The 19,155-nt window shown below is 40.1% G+C and overlaps 1 protein-coding gene across 3 annotated transcripts in view; it reads left to right on the top strand.

Moving 5' to 3' along the window:
• HMG20A (high mobility group 20A) overlaps positions 1-19,155 on the top strand; it is a 216,973-nt gene that overhangs the window by 90,103 nt on the left and 107,715 nt on the right. For all 3 annotated transcript variants that reach the window (XM_069222199.1, XM_069222200.1, XM_069222201.1), the window contains 2 exons: positions 6,264-6,405; positions 7,914-8,126. In XM_069222199.1, coding sequence (XP_069078300.1) covers positions 6,264-6,405; positions 7,914-8,126 — 355 coding nt within the window. The remainder of the gene's footprint in view (positions 1-6,263; positions 6,406-7,913; positions 8,127-19,155) is intronic.

Below are 19,155 nucleotides of genomic sequence, written 5' to 3'. Positions count from 1 at the left end.
GAGCCAGGAATGAGAATTAAGGTTGCTGATTTTTTATGATCAGGATATCGATGCCAGTGAAGGCGATTTCTTATAATGAATGGGAGGATTGTTGTGTGGCCAGTATGGTCAATAAAGGTTTATGCAAAATCCGTGAATAAGTGTGGGAAAGCAAATGCTGTCATGATGATGTTTTGATGAAAGTTTCAAGTTGAAAAAAATATCAAGGATGGGTGACCCCTAAAAATAAATGGGAACAAAGATTTATTAAGCTTTTGCAAAGTAAAAAAAGGAAATAACTGTGGAAGATCAAATAGTTTTAAGGGAAACTCTCATGATTCCTACAGTTGGAGTCCGAAAGAAAATTTTAGACATCATGCATGAGGATCATTTAGGAATTATGAAAACAAAGAAATGAACAGTGAGTGTTTCGTAGTGGCGTGACATAGATAAAGAAATAGAAAGGATAGTTTGTGGAGTGTGAACATTTTGAGAAGGCAAGTTACATTGAGGTCACCATTGTGTTAGTTAAGTTGTCCAGGTACGCTGTGAGAAAGAGTAGGAACAGACATCATGAGACTTATACAGGAAGATATAAAGTGTGTGATTTTGATAATGGCTCATTTTCCAAAGCAGCAAGAGATTGAAGCACTGAGACAAGTCAGTGCTTGTAAAGTGGTGAATATTTTTAGATAGAGTTTTTTTTAGACTAGGGTTTCCAAAATGTTTATTTAGTGACAATGGGTAAAAGTTTAAGTTTAGCAAGGTGGAGGAATTCTTAAAAAAATGGAATAACACATATAACCACATAAGTGTGTCAACCAAAATGGGATGATAATATTGAAAGGTTTAACAGAGTCAAAAAGGAGGTGGTCCAGTAGGTGAAAAAATATCATTTAAACTGGTAAGATAAAGTAGAAAAAAACAAATGATGCGGCCATGTAGAATAATTGCTAATGAAGTGATTAGCTATAGTTGCTTCACCATCATATGTGGAAGAAATGATTTTGATAAATATTAACTTGGGTGGATGGGAGAGTCCAAACAAGATTGGTCCAATAGAAAGCATGATGCTAAAGAAATTGATTTGGAAGCGGGTCAAATAGTCAGAGTCAAAAGAGACAGGAGACCGAAGATGGTCGATAGTAAGTTTTCTGAGGTATTTTGTAACTTTGCTTTGTTGAGTGATGTAGGAGTGTAGCATTTGAGCAGATTATTCAAGATTAGAGTTGATAAAAGTGAAGAAGGGAAAATAATTTTTGTTGGCTAAGCGCTCATTTGATAGAGTACTGTGAAGAAATTGTGAGTGGACCAGAGAACTCTAGGAAGGCAAGAGAAGAGTCAGGAGGAATTAGACGGTTTGGTAGAAGAGTGGTGATATTTAGGAACCTGAATGATTATATTTTCAGTTAATACATTTTAAGAAAATATAATTCCTATTTTGTTACATAGTGGTTAACAATGTCATGTATATGTATTATCTAGTTATGTATCCTCTCTTCTTTGTGTGTACTCATGTGAATTGTTTTTGCTGAAGATGTTACTTTATATTAGACTAACTTCATACCTTTGAATGTAATAGAATTGCATGTAGAAATGTTGTATGTGATGTGCTCGAGATTCTCATTCTTTTAGCTGTATCATTTGGGAAGTTAGTTATGCACAGGACCAGTGTAAATGAACGTGACTAATTCAGGTCTATAATAAAGACACATTCTTCATTGTTTAGAAGGTGGCAAGAAGATAGCGAAGAACTTATTTATTTGCACAGAAGAAAACCCCAGCCAGTTAAAGTACCTTGCCACCTCCGGACACATTGACAGCTTAACTCCAACTGCCTTCCATATCGTCGGCACATTCTCAAGACATGGTCTCAGAATGTGGTGATGATTGGAACGCAAGTGATGATGACTGGAACACAAGTGACACCACATGGCTCCCTCCTTTTAACAACTCTGTGTTCTGTACTAACTATGTACATATAACATGTCAACGGAACATAAAGTAATACACATTTTTCCACAATACTAAATGCATTAATAATCTTTAGCATATTTCTTTGAATAAAATAACAGAATTAAAACTTATCACATGCTGCAAAATACATTACTTTTGCTAATAATACTATGGAGTACAGTAAGCTTTCAGTACCATAGAGTACACATAGCTTATATTGTGTAGTTAAATTAGAAATCATCCTACCTCATAATCTTTCCATTTGTGAGGTGCACATATTATCCTTCCTTCCTTTGGTACAGCGGAAAGCACTATTTCCATTAACACTAGCTCTATATCTGGAGGCTAATATGTCAGGGGTTTCTGATAACCAAAGGCCATTTAAATTTCCACAATCAACTTCCACCATCCACTAACTGCATTCTTTATTTTTCCCTCCTACATTCCCAGGATTCTCACTTTTAACGCTTTTCTGATATCTAGCAAGCTTACTAAAATACCACACTTTCCCATCACTCAAGTTGGCTGAATCATTGAATAACTTCACTACTTCAAATGGACCTAAGAACTTGCTGCTACCTTTACTCTTCCTCTTAGGATCCATCCCTTTTACATAGTCACCCTCTTGCAAACTCACTTCTTTCACCCCACATTTCCTATCATATTGCAATTTGTATTTAGACTTAGATATATTTATGTGTCCTTATTTAAGCTAAGCTTTGAAGGAATGATTCCTCTTATTTGTTTTAATAAAATCTGTCATCTCCCCACAACAGCTCATCTTTGATCTCCCAGAATGGTCTTACAGCCTCACAGAATTTTTTCTTCTCAAGCCATCTTTTTTTATGTACTTTTTGACCTGATGCAACACATCATCTGACTCATTACTTTCCATCCATTCTTCTGCAGTGATGGCATTTCATACTTGCATCCTCCATAATAACCACGTGCATGTCATCGCATTCATGATTTATATTGCATACTTCTTGCAGAGGTGCTCTGCTTAAAAAATCTGCTACTTTGTTTTTTACTCCTGGTATATGTTATACCTTGTAGGATAATCTAGCGAGGTGTTGCTTTTTCCATATTTCTTCCTTGACTTGTTGAAATCCCAAGTCGCTCACTAATATACTCCTCATAAAGAAGTCCTCGGCTAGAGGAGACTCTTTCTCATACCTGGCAGCAAAAGGTTGGGACACCTTACCTCCTCACCTCAGACAGTCGCCATTGCTGCCTCGGTTCAGGAAGGAACTCAAGACATGGCTCTTCAACTGATCTCTGAGGACACACCCCTCAACGCCTTGAGACCCTATGGGTGAGCAGTGCACTTGAAATATATATGATTGATTGAAAGCACTTTTCATGTACACTATTCAATTCAAATTTATATGAGTTCTTTAACAGTTGTCTTATTTCAAAAGTTTTCGTTATCTTTGCCAAAGTTAGCATAAAACTCTGCTCGTCCTGAAAAGCGTTATCATCTTTAGATTGAGGGACGGGTGCATTTCTACCAGCCTCCACTAGTTTCTTATTTGGTGAGATTCCCTGCTCTGAAATCTCATGACCTAAATAAGTGACGGAACTAACTGCAAATTTGCACTTCTTCACCTCTGCAGTTGAGTCCATTATCCCTTAGAATTTTCAACGCTTTCCTAACTGTACAGTCATATTTATCAAGATCTTTTTATGAGATGAGGACGTCATCTTGGAAAAAACAAAACTTCATCTTGATTTCTGAATGAGTGATACATAAAGCGTTAGAATACTGTGGCAGCAGAGGCTAATCCAGGCGACATACGTTTGTACTGAAAGCATCCAAACAGCGTGATGAACACCGTAAGATGTCTGCTCTTAGGATGTAAAACCACTTGATTTTATGTGGAAGTGAGATTGAGTGATGTAAACCATTTGACACCTCTAGTAAGGGTCAGCATTTCATTAATTTTCGGAAGCGGAAATTTATCAACAATGATCTGATTAAGATCACACAGATCAATGCAAAGTCTTATTTTGTTTCGTTCAGCTACAATCAAGGGAGCTAACCGTTCACTCACTTCGATACTTTCAATTATACCTTCTTTAGTTAACTTGTCCAATTCGTTCTTGACTCCTTCTCTAATGCATAATTGTGTGTTTCTTACTTTATGTTACTGGTTTATGAGTTTCCTTAAAAACAATCTTATGTTGAAACTCCTTCAGCTCTCATTCTCTACCTGAGAAATCTTTCAGAAATTCAGTACACGCTTGTCAGGGAAAAAAATCTTCCTTATTAAGTACCAAAACGTGATCATGGCTGTTGTGATTCAACATGATACACAAATTCCTCTGATCTAACCATCCCAAAACTGATGGCCCTTTTTCTGAACCTGCAAAGCTTCCAGGTTTTGCATCATTTGGGAGTAATTCATCACCTAGCGTGTCAACAAACTTTTCTACCCACACAGTTCTGTTTATAATTGTGAAATGTGAGCCAGAATCATCTGTAATATCAATTAACACACCATCTAGTGTGATGGAACATAAGGGTGAGGATCTCTTATTCATGTACAAACCAAGGACTATTGTCTCCACACTCAATTGCGACTCATTTTCATCTTTGTCAGAAGAAGAATCTGAATAATTTGCAGATAACAGCAGTGTTCGTTTTTTTCCTATGACATACTTTAGCAGAATGTTGCATTATACCACAGTAGGAGCACTTTTGCTTCAAATCAGGGCAACGTTTATCATTGGCTATATGTTCTTTGTTGCCACATCTGTAGCACCCTTTCTGATTACTAGTGGTCTGAGATTCAGGTCTGTAGTTTCTTGATGACTTGTCCTTCTGTTCAGCTAGGTTTCTGCACTTATTACCATTGTTTCCTTGCACTGCTATTTTGCAAATATGTTCTTTCTTTTCTAAATTAACCAGAGCTGCCTTAGCACAACATTTAGATAGTTCTTCTTTCTTTGCTATTGCTATGGAGTCTTTCAGGGTATTGACTCCATTTGCCTAAAGTCTTTTCTTGAACATTGGAGTCGTTATTGTACATTACATTTTGATCTCTTAGGAGATCATCGTGAAGACCACCAAACTAGCATGAAACAACAAACTTCTTAAGATCAGCTACATAATCATCAGTTGACTCCTGAGCACCTTGCTTGCGTTGAAAAAAATTGAAACGCTCAATAAAAGTGCAAACTGAAGGCAAGAAATAAATAATCGTCCAGATCTTCAGTAGCATGACAAAACATATCTGTTTCACCTGTTCATATAAACTTAGGCCTACTGTCCCCAACCTATGTAATAATAGTATTTTTTTAAAATCTGGTTGCTGGTAGTTCTTCACCTATGTCCTTTTCAATAGTGGATATGTAATTGAGAAAGTACAATTTCTACTGAGGCCATTTCATAATAGGTACTCCTGGTGCTGTTAAAAACGCTTGAGGTGGTGTAAGTGTAAAAGTGTGGGAACACTTTTGCACAGTTACAAACAGAAAACAGTCTTTAATGCTGCAACTTTGCACTGGACTGTTTAAGAGTAGAATTTGTAACTATGCATAGTACACTTACTGATGTCCATTGCTGCCCATCTGTAGCAACACTTCCCATGAATGCTTCCACGTGCTACTGTTGGTAGTCTAAGAACAGTTAAAGCAGCTGGGCGGCTGGGATTTTGCGCTACATAATCTTTGCATAGTACTACTTACAGTGCCCATATCCAGGCTGATTCATCGAGGTATGAGGGTGGCATGATAATGTACATAATCCCTGTAGAGTGGACTTAAGTGGCTAGCCCTAAAATCATAATGTTATATTAAAACGTAATAATATTAATAGAAATGAAGCTTTAGCCAGAGGGTTGAATGCAGTGTGTGTTTTTCTCTGTAAGGGATTGGTGCCTATATGTCTTTGTTTCATTTTTTAATTTTCAACAAAGTGATGAGGTAAGTTGTTGTGTGCTGTCTGTATTGGCTGGTGAATGATTTCATTGTCTTGCGTGTAAATTGTTCTGGGATTCAGTGTTCATGGATTCAGTTACGTTTTCCACAGTAGGCAATAACAATTGCAAATCCGTAACCTTTCCATGTGTTAATCATATCTTGCTTTCACCCTCATGTTGGTGAAGTTAGTTAATCACACAACTTTGTTTTAAATGTCTTTTTTGCCTCACTATAATTGCAAGTTTTGCAAAAACTCCATACAGAGGGGCACTGGTGAAGGTGGGGACTGTGACCTATAGTACTGCTGGGCGTTTCACCCCTGAGTACTACACTTCCACATATTCTTCGAAGCAGTTTTCTCCCTCGTTTTCTGTTCTTAATTTGGATGTTTCTTGCTTCCTCAGCTTGGCTCGCTCCGAGGGTACATACAATGCAATGCAGTCAGCAAACCGTGCACAAGAATCTTCGCAGTCCCAACTACTGCAGAACGAATCATCCAACACTGCAGAGAGCAGCGAGCAGAGGCTTGAAGATGAAGTGTCACGGGTGAGATCCTTCTACTGCATTACAAATTGGCCATAGCGGGAGATGGGGGATTGAGATGCCAGGCCTTTCCTGAAAAATGAATAACTAAAAAAAAAAAAAAAAAAAGGCAAAAGGAGGCTTTAATTATGGAATACATTGCCAAAGCGAGATAATTTGCAGTGTTACATTCCTGCAAGTGTTCCTGGCAAAGGAACTGATTTGAGGAAGGAGACATTCCTTCAGAGGAAATAGTTCCATCCAATCATGAGTGCAGAGCTTCAGTGATATCGGGGGAGAGTGGTTCTACGTAGAGGAATATTTCTCCCATGAGTCTTGGGATAGGATTTTATCTGAGTAATGTTCAATTTGAGGTGGTCACTCCTGTAGAGATTGGCTATATCCAAGGAGAGGCAACATTAATGCAAATAGAATATTTATTTTCAGGTGAAGTGCAGTTGGAGGATGCTCTTCCTATAGAGCAATTCCATTGATTGGCAGCTGGGCATTTTTGCAGAGTGATACTTGTATATAAGAATGAAGTGTCATTCTCGAATTTGGAGTTTTCATTGCACCAATTGAAAATTCCATCTTGCAAATGGAGCCATTTCATGCAGGGTGGTTTCATCCTTCCTTCCTAGAATTAATTAAATGTATGGATGTGTAGTAATTTCCTGAGTTAATGCAATTGAGGAGGGATTAATTTCTGCAGTGGGCTAAACCATTGCAGACAGGGTAACTTGCTTCTAAGAGACAAACCCATGCTTGAGAAGTTATTTTCTATAAAGAGGTATATTTTGAACCAGTCGTACATTCTGATAAGAACTAAATGCACCCATTCTGTTTGCACGTACCAGTAAGATGAAGAATAGGGGGGAATGGTGCATATTAATGTTTCTGTATTGACAGGGTGTTGGAAGAGGAATGTTCTTTTTTGGGAGATTAAATGTACTCTTACATGCAAAAGATGTTTGAGAAAGACACAAAGATTAGGAGAAATGTAGGGGCTAGACTTTATGGGTCAAACAGAATAGAAGTGGGTTAAGATGGAGGCAGAGAAAGTGAAGGAAAGAACATATATAGCCCTGTAAAAAGGAACGATGGAAAAGAGTGAGAAAAACAGATTAATGTAATATGGTTGAAAGGGAATATTTTTCTGAAGGCTCTTTGTTAGATCTGTGGTTTTTTTTTTTACTAAAGGTGGGAGTTAGCTGTGTACATCATGACTGTAGAAGAGAGGTATAAAGTTGAGATGGGAAATACTAATGTTAGACTTCTGAGCAACGGTTTAAAAGGGAGAGGATGCTCAATGTAGGATTAGTATGCAAGACTGAAAGACGTTATTAATAGTAGATGAGACATTAAGTTATTGAACAGCAGTGGTACACTCAAGAAGAGAATGGACATCACTGAAGATATAGCTGTTGAGTTAATTCTTGTTCCGGAGATGGTACAGTATTGGCATCATCATGGTTTCCCCAACGCATCTGCTCTCATCTCAGCCATGTTTTATTCACCTTCCCATCTTGCAGCCAAGAAGTCGACGAGGGGGCTGGTCCAAAGGGAGGAAGAGGAAGAAGCTCCCCCGGGACAGCAATGCCCCCAAGGCTCCCTTGACCGGATATGTGCGGTTCATGAATGAGCGCAGAGAACTGCTTAGGGCAGAGAGACCGGAGGTCCCTTTCCCAGAGATCACCAGAATGCTGGGCAACGAGTGGAGCAAGCTACCCTCGGAGGAGAAGCAGGTACTGCTGCAGACCTAGGTGTCACACACTGGCATTAAAGTTAGGCATCTGAAGAAATTGCGTCAGTACCACAGCAGTTACTGAGCAGGGTAGTGTGGTAAGGGTTTTTGTAGAACCCACTTCCTCAACAGTGTTGGAGGAGAGATGGGACAGGATATTTAACGACCTTCTATTGCGATTCCAAATTCTTAATAGGCAATGGCAGCAGCTTCTCGTCCATGGAGGTGAACTCCTTGGAGAGAACTACGTTTGAAATGCCAGGGGTGTTAAACTCTACTATAGGTAATAGTGTTGGCTCCTTCAGGCTAGCAAAGCCAACGCTTGAAAAACATTGAAAAAAACTATTGATCTTCTCTTGTGGAAATCTTATTGAATAATGCATTTGGACTTTGAATGCACTGTTACTCCTCAGAGGGGAGCACTTGTGGCTAATCTCCTGTTTTCTTCTAGTGGTCTAATTCCTTTTTTCAGTGCAGTCAAACTAAACCCTCTAAATTACATAAGCAACTCCCTGTCACAGATGTGCTCCTGGGAATGCAGCTGTGGCCTAGTTTGATGCTTTTGGGGGTAGGTTGGAACACTTGTGTTAAATTCTGCAGTATCATTGTCCAAACCTGACTGTTTTCGTTTACATGACCTACTAAGTTAAGTAGTAAAGCAATGCACAACAATTGTATAACAGATTGAAACTAGCAGTGTTCAGATTTTCTTTTAAGGAACTGTTCCTCTAAATATTTTACAGCGGGGGTGGCATGCTGCCAAAGGCATTGAATAGTGTCGTGAAAGTGTACTAAGGTGCCACTTTCTAAATTGGTTTGAATTGATCTTTAAGTCACCTTTTTTCTTTTAGGAAACTGGGAGTTGTAGGCCAGTGGTTCTTAGCCTGTGGCCTGGGGACACCTGAAGGTTTGTGAAGTGTACTCTGGGGATCCGCTACTGCTTAGAAAATTAAATGATTGTAACAGATTAATAAAGTGTATGCGAATAAAGAAGCAAGAATAAATTGAAGGCTAAAAATTAAATTAGTATCCACAGATCGATTCGTGGAAGCAGTGTAAGTTTATCAAACAGAATATAATATGGGGCGGGGAGTTCATTTGAATTTAGAGAAGCTTCAACTTTCCGTTTAAAAATTCTATTTTTTTTTTTATAGTTGTTTGTGATTTTTTGGGTGTATTGTATTGTAATTCAAATAATCAAAAACGCTTAGTCCGGGGTTCCTGGCTTTCAATATTTATTCATTGGGGGTCCATGAATTCCACTGGTCTCGGCCTTCTCTCCTTATATGTGCAATAACATGTTTTCTTTGCATTTGTTTTGCTTTTCTCAAATGTAAACTAGCAAGAGTAAAAATGTGATTTGCCTCATGCGAAAGTGCTAGTATGTTAGTAGCCCTTTTAGTTTGCCGGTTTAAAGAAGGAGAGCCACAGTCTTGCATGGTTTTTAATGACTGAACCCATCTGATTCTCTGAACTCTTTTAGGATACAATTTAGTTTCAAAGACCCTTTGTGCTTCAACCTTCTGTATTAGAAAGGTGGTTTACTTCTTGGTTTTAGAAAAGGCGGATTTAGTAGTATACTTAGAAGAGGCAGTAAAGCTGGCATAGGCTTTGTTGCTTGGGCACACTACATACTTCATATATTTGTTTCCTTAAAAAAAAATCTCTAGTGTCTAGGGGGCTTCAGAATTCCCCCCACCCTCCACACTTTGCAGAAAGACTCCTGGGCCCATTCTGGTGTGGGAGGTTTAGGCTTGATACCTTGGTGGGTTGCCTTTACCTCATTATTTTTTTCATCGAAAAAAGCCCTAATTCTTCTTGTCTAACTGGCTTTCTTCCGGCTCCCAGATGAGGGCGGGGGTAATTTTGGAGTCTGCCCCAATGAAGGTTTAAAAAGACTGCAGGTGCCATTATGAGTTGGACACGCGGTCTGATGCCTGGGTAAACTGCTGATTCCATTCATTATGTGTTTATTCATTTAGTTTTACCCTTATTCCATGGCCTGTAATGAGCTTTCTCTGCACCAGAAGTGGGGGAGGGTGCGATCGCAGTACACCCCTACAAGCCACTCCTCAGAGAGGACATAGAGACTGTTGAGCCTTTAGTGGCGTGGAGGCACTCCCTATGCCTGGGTGGACCCCCAAACCCTCTGTATTTTCCATCAATGTTCAAGCATGACCGGTAGATAAAAAAGCAGCTCAGATCTTCCCCTGATGCAGCAAGACTGGGTGTGCTAAATAGATATTCCAGTTCTTTACTTTTAGATCTAGGGTGAAACGGTTGTGCATGTTAATGAAATACACTTTTTGAATTTTAAAGAGACTTTATCATAATTTTTCACTTTTGCTCCACAATGCCTTTGACACACACCAAAAGTTCCTGCAGTACGATTTTCAGAGAGTGTTGTGATGGAAATTTCCACTCCGTGGTATTCTGTGGTATATCCCTACCTGGAGTGCTCAAGTGTGTATATCAGGGTATCATAGCTTTTATTTAAGGTGGAGCGTGCAAGCGCTTTTCGACCTTTTGTAAGTATTCTATGGACTTTCAACGACGCCCATCTGACGCTCATTACTTTCACTCGTTAGTGGGCTTGGCTTTCAAAAATCCCTCAATGTCAATGGTACATGCTATATGTTTGTCCTGCCTTGGAGTGGTTCTATTACTGTCTTGCAGACTGACCCTGTTACATGGATTATTGCACGATTAACAATATACTTCAGCGTGGGCGAACTATTTTTTTGGTTTATGTCTTCCGTTTGTGCTCCATGGCGGCCATGGTGCGACCAGCAGCACAAACTTAAATTGCGGGAATGAAGAGCTGGTCACATTGTTCACACTGTTACCTAATCAGAGTCATTTTTTTCGGCTCTCCCCTTCACGCTCCATAGCTTTCACAAAACACACTTGTAATTAATAAATGCTTTACGTAAAAAAACACAGAAATCCTCAAAGCGGCTCTCCTGGCACAGCGGGAGAGCAGATGCTGCAATATTCACTGCACTTGGGAAACTCGCCCCATAATGCTTTGCAAACATTCTTTTACAAAACATTTTTGCCCATACCTCAGCCTGTGATGGTTCTTGGACAATGGGACCACCACCAAAACGTTTATGACAACGTACTCTTTCTGTCTACATCATCTCTGGGTCCCCATACTGGGTTAATGGGGACCCCCAAAATAATAACCCCTCCCACCATTCAGTGTCTTTTTAAGCTCTATCATGGCTGGATCTTTTGTTTTACAGGTGAGAGTAGTTAATGTTTTAAGGGCCTTGTTTGTAATATTGTTGCAGTAGGCCTGCCAACCCTGAAAATGTGTAATGCACTACGCCCTCTAGGGGCTAAATATATGCTTGCACTTTATTATTTTCTGCCTTTCTGTTTTCATATAGTTATGCCCTCTAGGGGCTAATTATATGGTTACATGAGCATGTTTCTTATAAATGCAATTTTTACTGTGGTGTCCTCTAGGGGCTGTTCTGAGCATTACAGTCAACATACTACAATATTTGCAGCACTTGGAAACCTGTCTCATAACCCTTTGCAAGCAATATTTTATGAAACATTTTTGCCTGTAACTCAGCCTTGTGGTCCTGGGACAATCAGACCACCACCAGAACATTCATGACAACATGCTCTTTCTGTCTACTTTATCTCTGGGTCCTACACACTATGCTAGAGGCGACCTCAAAATAAAAATCCCTCCCACCATTCAGTGTCTTTTTAAGCTCACTCAGGGTTGGAACTTATGTTTTACAGCTGGGAGTAGTTTGTGTTTTAAGGGCCTTGTTTGTAATACCATTGCAGTAGGCCTGCCAGCCTTGAAAATGTTTAATGCACTACGCCCTCTAGGGGCTAAATATATGCTTGCACTGCATTATTTTCTGCCTTTCTGTTTTCATGTGGTTATGCCCTCTAGGGCCTAACTATATGGTTACATTACCATGTTTACTATAGATGCAGTTTTTATTGCGGGGTACTCTAGGGGCTGTTCTGGGCATTACAGTCAACATACTACAATATTTGGAGCACTCGGAAACTCACTCCGTAATACTTTGCAGGACATTCTTTTACAAAACATTTTTGCCCTCCCATAACTCAGCCTGTGGTGGTCCTAGGACAATCGGACCACCAGCAAAACCTTCAGCACAACATACTCTTTCTGTCTAGGTCAACTCTGGGTCCCCAAAAATAATAACCTCTCCCACCATTCATTGTCTTTTTGAGCGCCCTCATAGCTGGAATTTTTGCTTTACAGCTGAGAGATTAGTTTGTGTTTTAAGGGTCATGTTTGTAATATCATTATAGTAGGCCTGCTAGCCTTCAAAATGTGTAATGCACTAGGCCCTCTAGGGGATAAATAAATAGTTGCACTACAATATTTTCTGCCATTCTGTTTTCATGTGATTAGACCCTCTGGGGGCTAACTATATGGTTACATGACCAGGTTTCTTAGGAATGCAGTTTTTATTGTGGTGTCCTATACGGGCTGTTCTGAGCATTACAGTCAAAACACTACAATATTCGCGGCACTCGGAAACTCGCCCCATAATGCTTTGCAAGGCATTCCTTTTACAAAACATTTTTGATCATAACTCTGCCGGCAGTGGTCATAGGACAATGAGACCACCATGTTCACCACCGCATGCTTTGTCTGTCTAAACATCTCTGGGTCCCCACACTAGTTTAGTGGGGACACCAAAATAATAACCCATCCCACCATTCAGTGTATTTGAAAGCTCTTTCATGGCTGGAACTTTTGTGTGCACCTGAGAGTAGTTTGTGTTTTAAGGGCCTTGTTTTTGAAAATAGTCCAGTAGGTCTACTAGCCCTTTGGTTATATGGAGGGCCACTGGAATTATGGGGCAGAAAGGATAAAATATGCAGCAGGGTTGACCAATTAATGTGGGGAAAAGAAGTCCAGTTATACATTTACAGTGCCAATAGCTCCAGCTCAAGTAAATGCGAGACCTATTGCATTGCAAATGCTTGTTTCCTCTGGCATCATGCTAATCAAAGCATGTGCTTAGATGCCTACCCATGTCTCCAAGTGAGGTCCTGAACTTATCTCATGACCTTGAGGAGTATGGAATGCGTGCCCTTAATGCTGGCAGTGAGCTGTTGTCCCTGTAATGGGTATTGCTCATAGAGAGGTGATGGCAACTACAGCAGTTAAGACCATTCAGAAGTGTGACCATGAGTTTATCTGTATTGTTTGGGTTGAGACCTGCTGGCCCATGTCTTACAGCTCTGCTGATTTGTATTCCCAGACACTTACCCTGACATCTAGTGTGCATACCAAGCATGTGTAGGGAGTGTAATACATGTATTGAGTATGAATGAGCCAGAGTAATGGATACCAGTGGGATCTATTTCCTGTAGTTGGAAGGGGGAGTCTTAGACACTGAAGCAAGAAGGATGGAGATAGGGCTGCCTTTAGAAATGTCATAGGGCATTTTGGTTAGCAGGAAGCTGCTGATTTGTCTTACTGAGTATTTCCATTTTGTGGATGGAAGGCTTGATGGTGAAACTCTAGACTCTGTTGCGAGAGATGAAGATGTTTACAGGTGCCTTGCCCTTTTGCTTATTCCCAATTACTCCTTCATTTGGGCTAAGTGTAGAAACCTCACACCTCTTTGTGTCTCTTTCAAGGATGCCTCAGAATGGAGACAACCCCAGTGCTACCTGCTGTTGGGAGCAACAGTCTAGACCATGAGTACTCAGAAACATTTTCTCAGGGACGCAACAGTTTGAACTGTGATGTTACAGAGGGCTGCATTGGTGGCAGTTGGGCGGGGGAGGTGGATAGGGGTGCAGAGGGGAAGTTGGCAGTAAGGTGGGTGTAGAGGAAGCAAAACCTGGGTTTAATTCCCACTTCTCCTGTTTACTAAATTGTTAGGCACTTGTTTTGTTTAAATTTCCCTTCTTTTTCTTCATTATCATATAAAAGAGGACCTTGTATGCGCTCTACAAAACCACCTCCTGTGTTTGATTCAATCACATTTAATATTAATGTATAATAGGAACGCAGACCACCCAAGAATGCACATAACTGACTTGTTTTTTATTCATTGTTTACTTTTTTTTCATGGTGGGGAATTAATGTTTCTAAATTAATGTTTGAAAACTTTCACTTAAAAAAATTACTTCTCAGTGCACTGACATAATCAGATGCACTAGGGTGAAACGGTTCTGCATGTTATTGAATACACATTTTGAATTTTGAAGAGATTTTATCATAATTTTATACTTTTGCTGCAATATACCTTAAAAAATGAAGGTGTTCCTAAAGTTACACGGTGCAGGACTGCCTGGTTACTGCCTTTCTTTAACTTCCATTAACCTTTAAAACAATGCTTGCCTGTTTATGAAACATTGTTTTAATGTTAGCCCTGAGCCTAGTAAACAGGAGCCCAGTGCTGATGTGTTGACCAGAGGGCCACGTGTAAAAATGAGGTGGGCCACATGCCCCCCTGGGCATACTTTGTGTATCACTACTCTGCACAAAGACTGTGTTTATAGAACAGAGAACAGACTGAGAAGAACACTTGAAAGGAGAACCTGAACACTTGAAAGGAGAACCTGAAAGGATAACCATGACAAACCGTTCTACAGTTGAGACAGTGGATCCACATTCCCTTTCTAGAAGTTTATTGTGAAAGTGGGTCCCAAAATACCCCACTTTGATCTAGTTCCAGTCCCTGCAGACCAAGGAATTCTCTAAATGCTGCTGTGTAACCAGAGATGGTGTCGGTCATCCAGTTTCTCAGAAGTTAGGGATTATAACCTGAACTGAAGAAGATGTGGATCTGCCCTGAAGTGCTGAAAATCCTGTCTCCCTGCCGGCTGAGTGAAGGATGTCTGTATGGCCGTGAACTAGGAGACAGTCCAGAAGCTGAGAGGCCTAACACATCCACTGTGGCTACAGGACAATCAGTGAAGAGTGGATTGTTCAATTATAAATACCTTTCTGACTCCACCACCTCCCCCTTTGCCCTTGTCCCCATTTCTCACTCCAGTCCCTGGCAGAAACAGCAGCTTTGTTTGTTGAAGGCCAGTTGTTAGGAGTGCAACTGCTTGTTCGGTGAAGGCCCAGGCACATGGGCTACAAGTCCCTGGTTGCCTTCAGCCGGGATGAGGGCTGTAACTGCATGATTGCTGTTAGCATTACCGGGGCTACATGTACCATCGATCCAGTCGGGACCGCAACCTCCAAGAGTGCCTTAGCCTGTCCCCCAGGCTACATACACTTCACCTATGGTGGCACTAAATCACAGCAACAGAAAAATACTGCCATGGGGGGGACTTGCTCAGCCTCTGTCAGAGTAGTCGCGGCACTGGGACCTGAACTGGTGCACTGCTTGACGTAGCCTGATCTCTACACCTGACACTCCAGCGACCATGCTTGCTGTGTGTATGGGGGACTGCCTCAATTCAACACAGCGAATATGGACTGAGAAAGTGTCGTCCATCCCAAAGAAAGGGTAAGAGATATCTGAACCTTTATTTGTGCTTCAGTTTCATAGTGGTTACATTTCTATTGATCTTTCAATTTTTTTATACATTTTACAGCTTGTTTGCTCCTCTGGGGAAATGGAAATATGGGCTTTAGCTTTGCTTGTTTTAGAAAAAGGCAGAGCTTGGCAATGAAGACAAACATTTTATAGTTATAAAAAGCACTGACTTTGGTTTGCATATAGCTGCTTAACCCCTTAACTGCTGAGGCTTTTTCACTCAGTGGTATTTCTCCCTAGCTTTTTTTGGGATGTTTGAGGTGCTTTGTGCTTATGCCTCCATATTTTTGTTTCTCCATAAGATATCCATGCCATATTTGATTCTTTTTTTTAACACAGCATCATTGACATTCTAGGTTTGTAGATTCTCCTCGAAAGGACTGCAAAAACTAGCCAAAATATAGCTAAAGACTGATTTTTTTTTTTTGGGGGGGGGGGGTTTATAAAAAAGTGCTACACAAAAAGTCTGTTTTCCCCCCTAAAAGTCGCACCAGTGAATGGTTTTACTGTGCTAAAATCATTATCTTCCCAGCTTTCAGGATCATGCCGAGCTGTAGCAAAAAAACAATTTTTCCTAATTTTTGAGATTTCACCCTACTTCCAGTTTGTGGTGGAAACAGTTGTAAGACCGATGGGTGATGTTGGAAAGCTATACCTTTCTAAAAAGTAGTCAAACTTCAAAATTCATTTGTGTAGATACCTTGAGGTTTTCCCAAAGGAGCTGTATTAAAAAAAACATGAACAATGAGTACGAAAAACAGCCATTTGTGACACGATGGGCGATTCACAATAGCCAACAACTGAGCTGGATCTTTCAGTAGTTGTTCATTGTGTACCAAATATTGATCAATTCATATGATGGTAAAATATAAATTAAAAATGGGTATGGAAGATGCCTATGTATTTCTGAAATGTTAAATAAATGCGGAGTTTAGAAGCAGTGATTATGTTTACATCTCTGAATTTGTGGATACTCTACTAGCATGTGATTCAGAAGGCATTTTGCAAAATGTCTTCTTTCTTGCACACTGGCTTACATTAGAAAGGCACACATGCAAATATACCCAATTGCTAATAATACATTTCTACTAATCTGTATTTCCACACGGGCCCTCAATAAAAATGGGACTTACTTGAGTGAATGGGCCTTGTGCCTCGACAGGAAAGGGCCCAAAATCAGGGTCTTAGTTCTGATCCTACCCAGGAATACCTTCCAAACCTGCACATTTCTGGAATCTAGACCCCCAGTAGAGTCCAGGGTGGCATGACCTGCGTGGCTCTTACTAGGTTATTTTACCCAGAAGCCCAAAAAATGATACCCCAGTAGTATGGCTGGGCCTAGCACATGCACCAAAATACATCCCAAAAAGTGACCTGGAGATCTCATACTTACTCCTCAGGATCCACGCTTTTTTTTTTTTTTAAACAACATAGGTAGCTGCGGATTTTGGACCGCCACACTGGAAAAACTACTATACACAGGCATTTCTGAAACACCCAGGTGTGTCCAGGGCTGTGTGGCAGTGTGACGTCTGTGGGTTGATTGAGGTGTTTTTACTCAGAATCCCTTTCAAACCTAACACTATCTGAAAACAACCATTTTCCTCACGTTTCTAAGAGGGAAGTTGTGGAATCTGCGCCAATCCACACATTTCATACCACCCAGCATTCCCCGATAAAGATGGTACCTTACTTGTGTGAGTGGGCCAAGTACCCCGTGACTGGAAAGGCCCCAAAATGGAGACACAAACATTTTCTGCTGAATATCAGTAACCGTTTAAGGCCTAAATCAGACTATAGAAAGGAGCTTCCTATAATGGTAATGCTTTGGTAAAAACAAAAATCTGCTTGACAGAAAAGTGCAAAGTTACCTACATGACGGAGATCATTTTACACTTTCTGCTGTGCCTTCAGAGTGGCCATACCATATACATAAGAACCTCTCTAGGACCTCTTTAGAAAATTGTATCTGTAAGAACAAACTGTACCCTCCACTCTTTGTGCCCATATTTGGTATTCTGTACAAAGGTATGGGAGTGTTGAAGCCTTGCTGGAGAGCAATCACTAGACTGTGACAGTGGTTCCATAGATCAACCACTCTCTACTTTTTTATCTCATGTTGTTGTCATCTTCCTTTGCCATAAATGTTCTGCTCCACACAGCTTTTAAGATGAAATTGGGTGATGGAAGTGGATATATAGTATGTACAGCATCGAAACCATGCCAAGATGTTAGTTCTGAATTTAAGGAAGTAATGAAGTTGACCTACAATATTTTCCCTCCGAGTTCAATGTAATAGGATCCAGTGGGATTTATTGGGCACATTGTAGTAATTTTTTTGTTTGTGTAGACTCTGTTCGTTGTCATATATATCAGAGGTGTAAAAAAAAAAAAAACAGTGTTAAAGAGAAAATATAAAAGATGCTGCCATGGAAAAACGTGATTAGAACATGTTTTTAGTAGATACTTGCATTATTGAAAATCCACTCCATGCTGCCCAGTTAATAATTAATCCCATTAAACTTTTTTCCTTCTGTTTTAATTCACAACCAATCATCTCATTTAGGTTATTATTTGGGTAACTGTATCATGTTAGGTATACTTTAGTTTAGTGCTGCTCAGAGTTAGTCCTAAAATGATAATGGGTCAGCTAAAGATAACTCTGGATAAATGTTTTTGCAGGTCAATAACATATTCCCATTGGGCACTTCAAGCTGTAGATACAATACTTAGTTCTCCAGCTCACAAAATGGCACTCTTTGCATATTGGTGTTCTTTTTCTTTTGTTCTGTGCTTTGTGTGCTGCATTACCATTAGCAAATGTTTCTTCTCATTATCTTACTTGCTGTTCATCGTTGGCAAGGTTGGTGAATACTAACAACAGTGTTCAGATTCAAGACCTTGCATACCTTAAACTGCACATTTTAACAGCATTTAGTCACTGTTCTGTATCTTATTCAGCTACAGATGATACCAACCACTAACCAGTCTTGGAAGACCTCATGCACAAATCATTAAGAGCAGAGCTACTACTTCAAATGAAAATTAGAGTCGGGTCTTAAACATGGAAAGTGCATAGTTGGGTTAATCTTAGGGATCCAGACTTTAAGCATGAAAATGAGGAAGGGAGGACTACTTAGCCAAGTCAAAGGCCCAGTGCAAGATTAGGTATGAATACATTTTTACTGGTATACCTTACCAGTTCTCTTATTGCTGACAGTTAATGTTGGGCGTTACATCACAGAAAACTGGTATGTAATTGTAATTGCATTTATATAGCGCTAATACCCCTGAGGAGGTGTCTATGCGTTTTTCGGCGAGTAGCGAGAGGTTTAGTGGCAGATTAGTATAGGGGAATTTGAGTACAGTGTTAGTATAGGGAGGTTTGATTTAATTTGAGCGGAGGATGCACGTCTGTTAGTTGGATTAAATAGAATAATGGAGGTATAAAGGAGGGAAGAATCCAGAAGTGTTAATTGGGAGATCATAGTAGCAAGATGAGGTCTGGGATGA

The sequence above is a fragment of the Pleurodeles waltl genome, chromosome 3_1, assembly GCF_031143425.1.
Source record: "Pleurodeles waltl isolate 20211129_DDA chromosome 3_1, aPleWal1.hap1.20221129, whole genome shotgun sequence".
Classification (NCBI taxonomy): Eukaryota; Metazoa; Chordata; class Amphibia; order Caudata; family Salamandridae; genus Pleurodeles; species Pleurodeles waltl.
The sequence above is the reverse complement of the archived record's forward strand: the minus strand, read 5'-3'. Positions and strand labels throughout refer to the sequence as shown.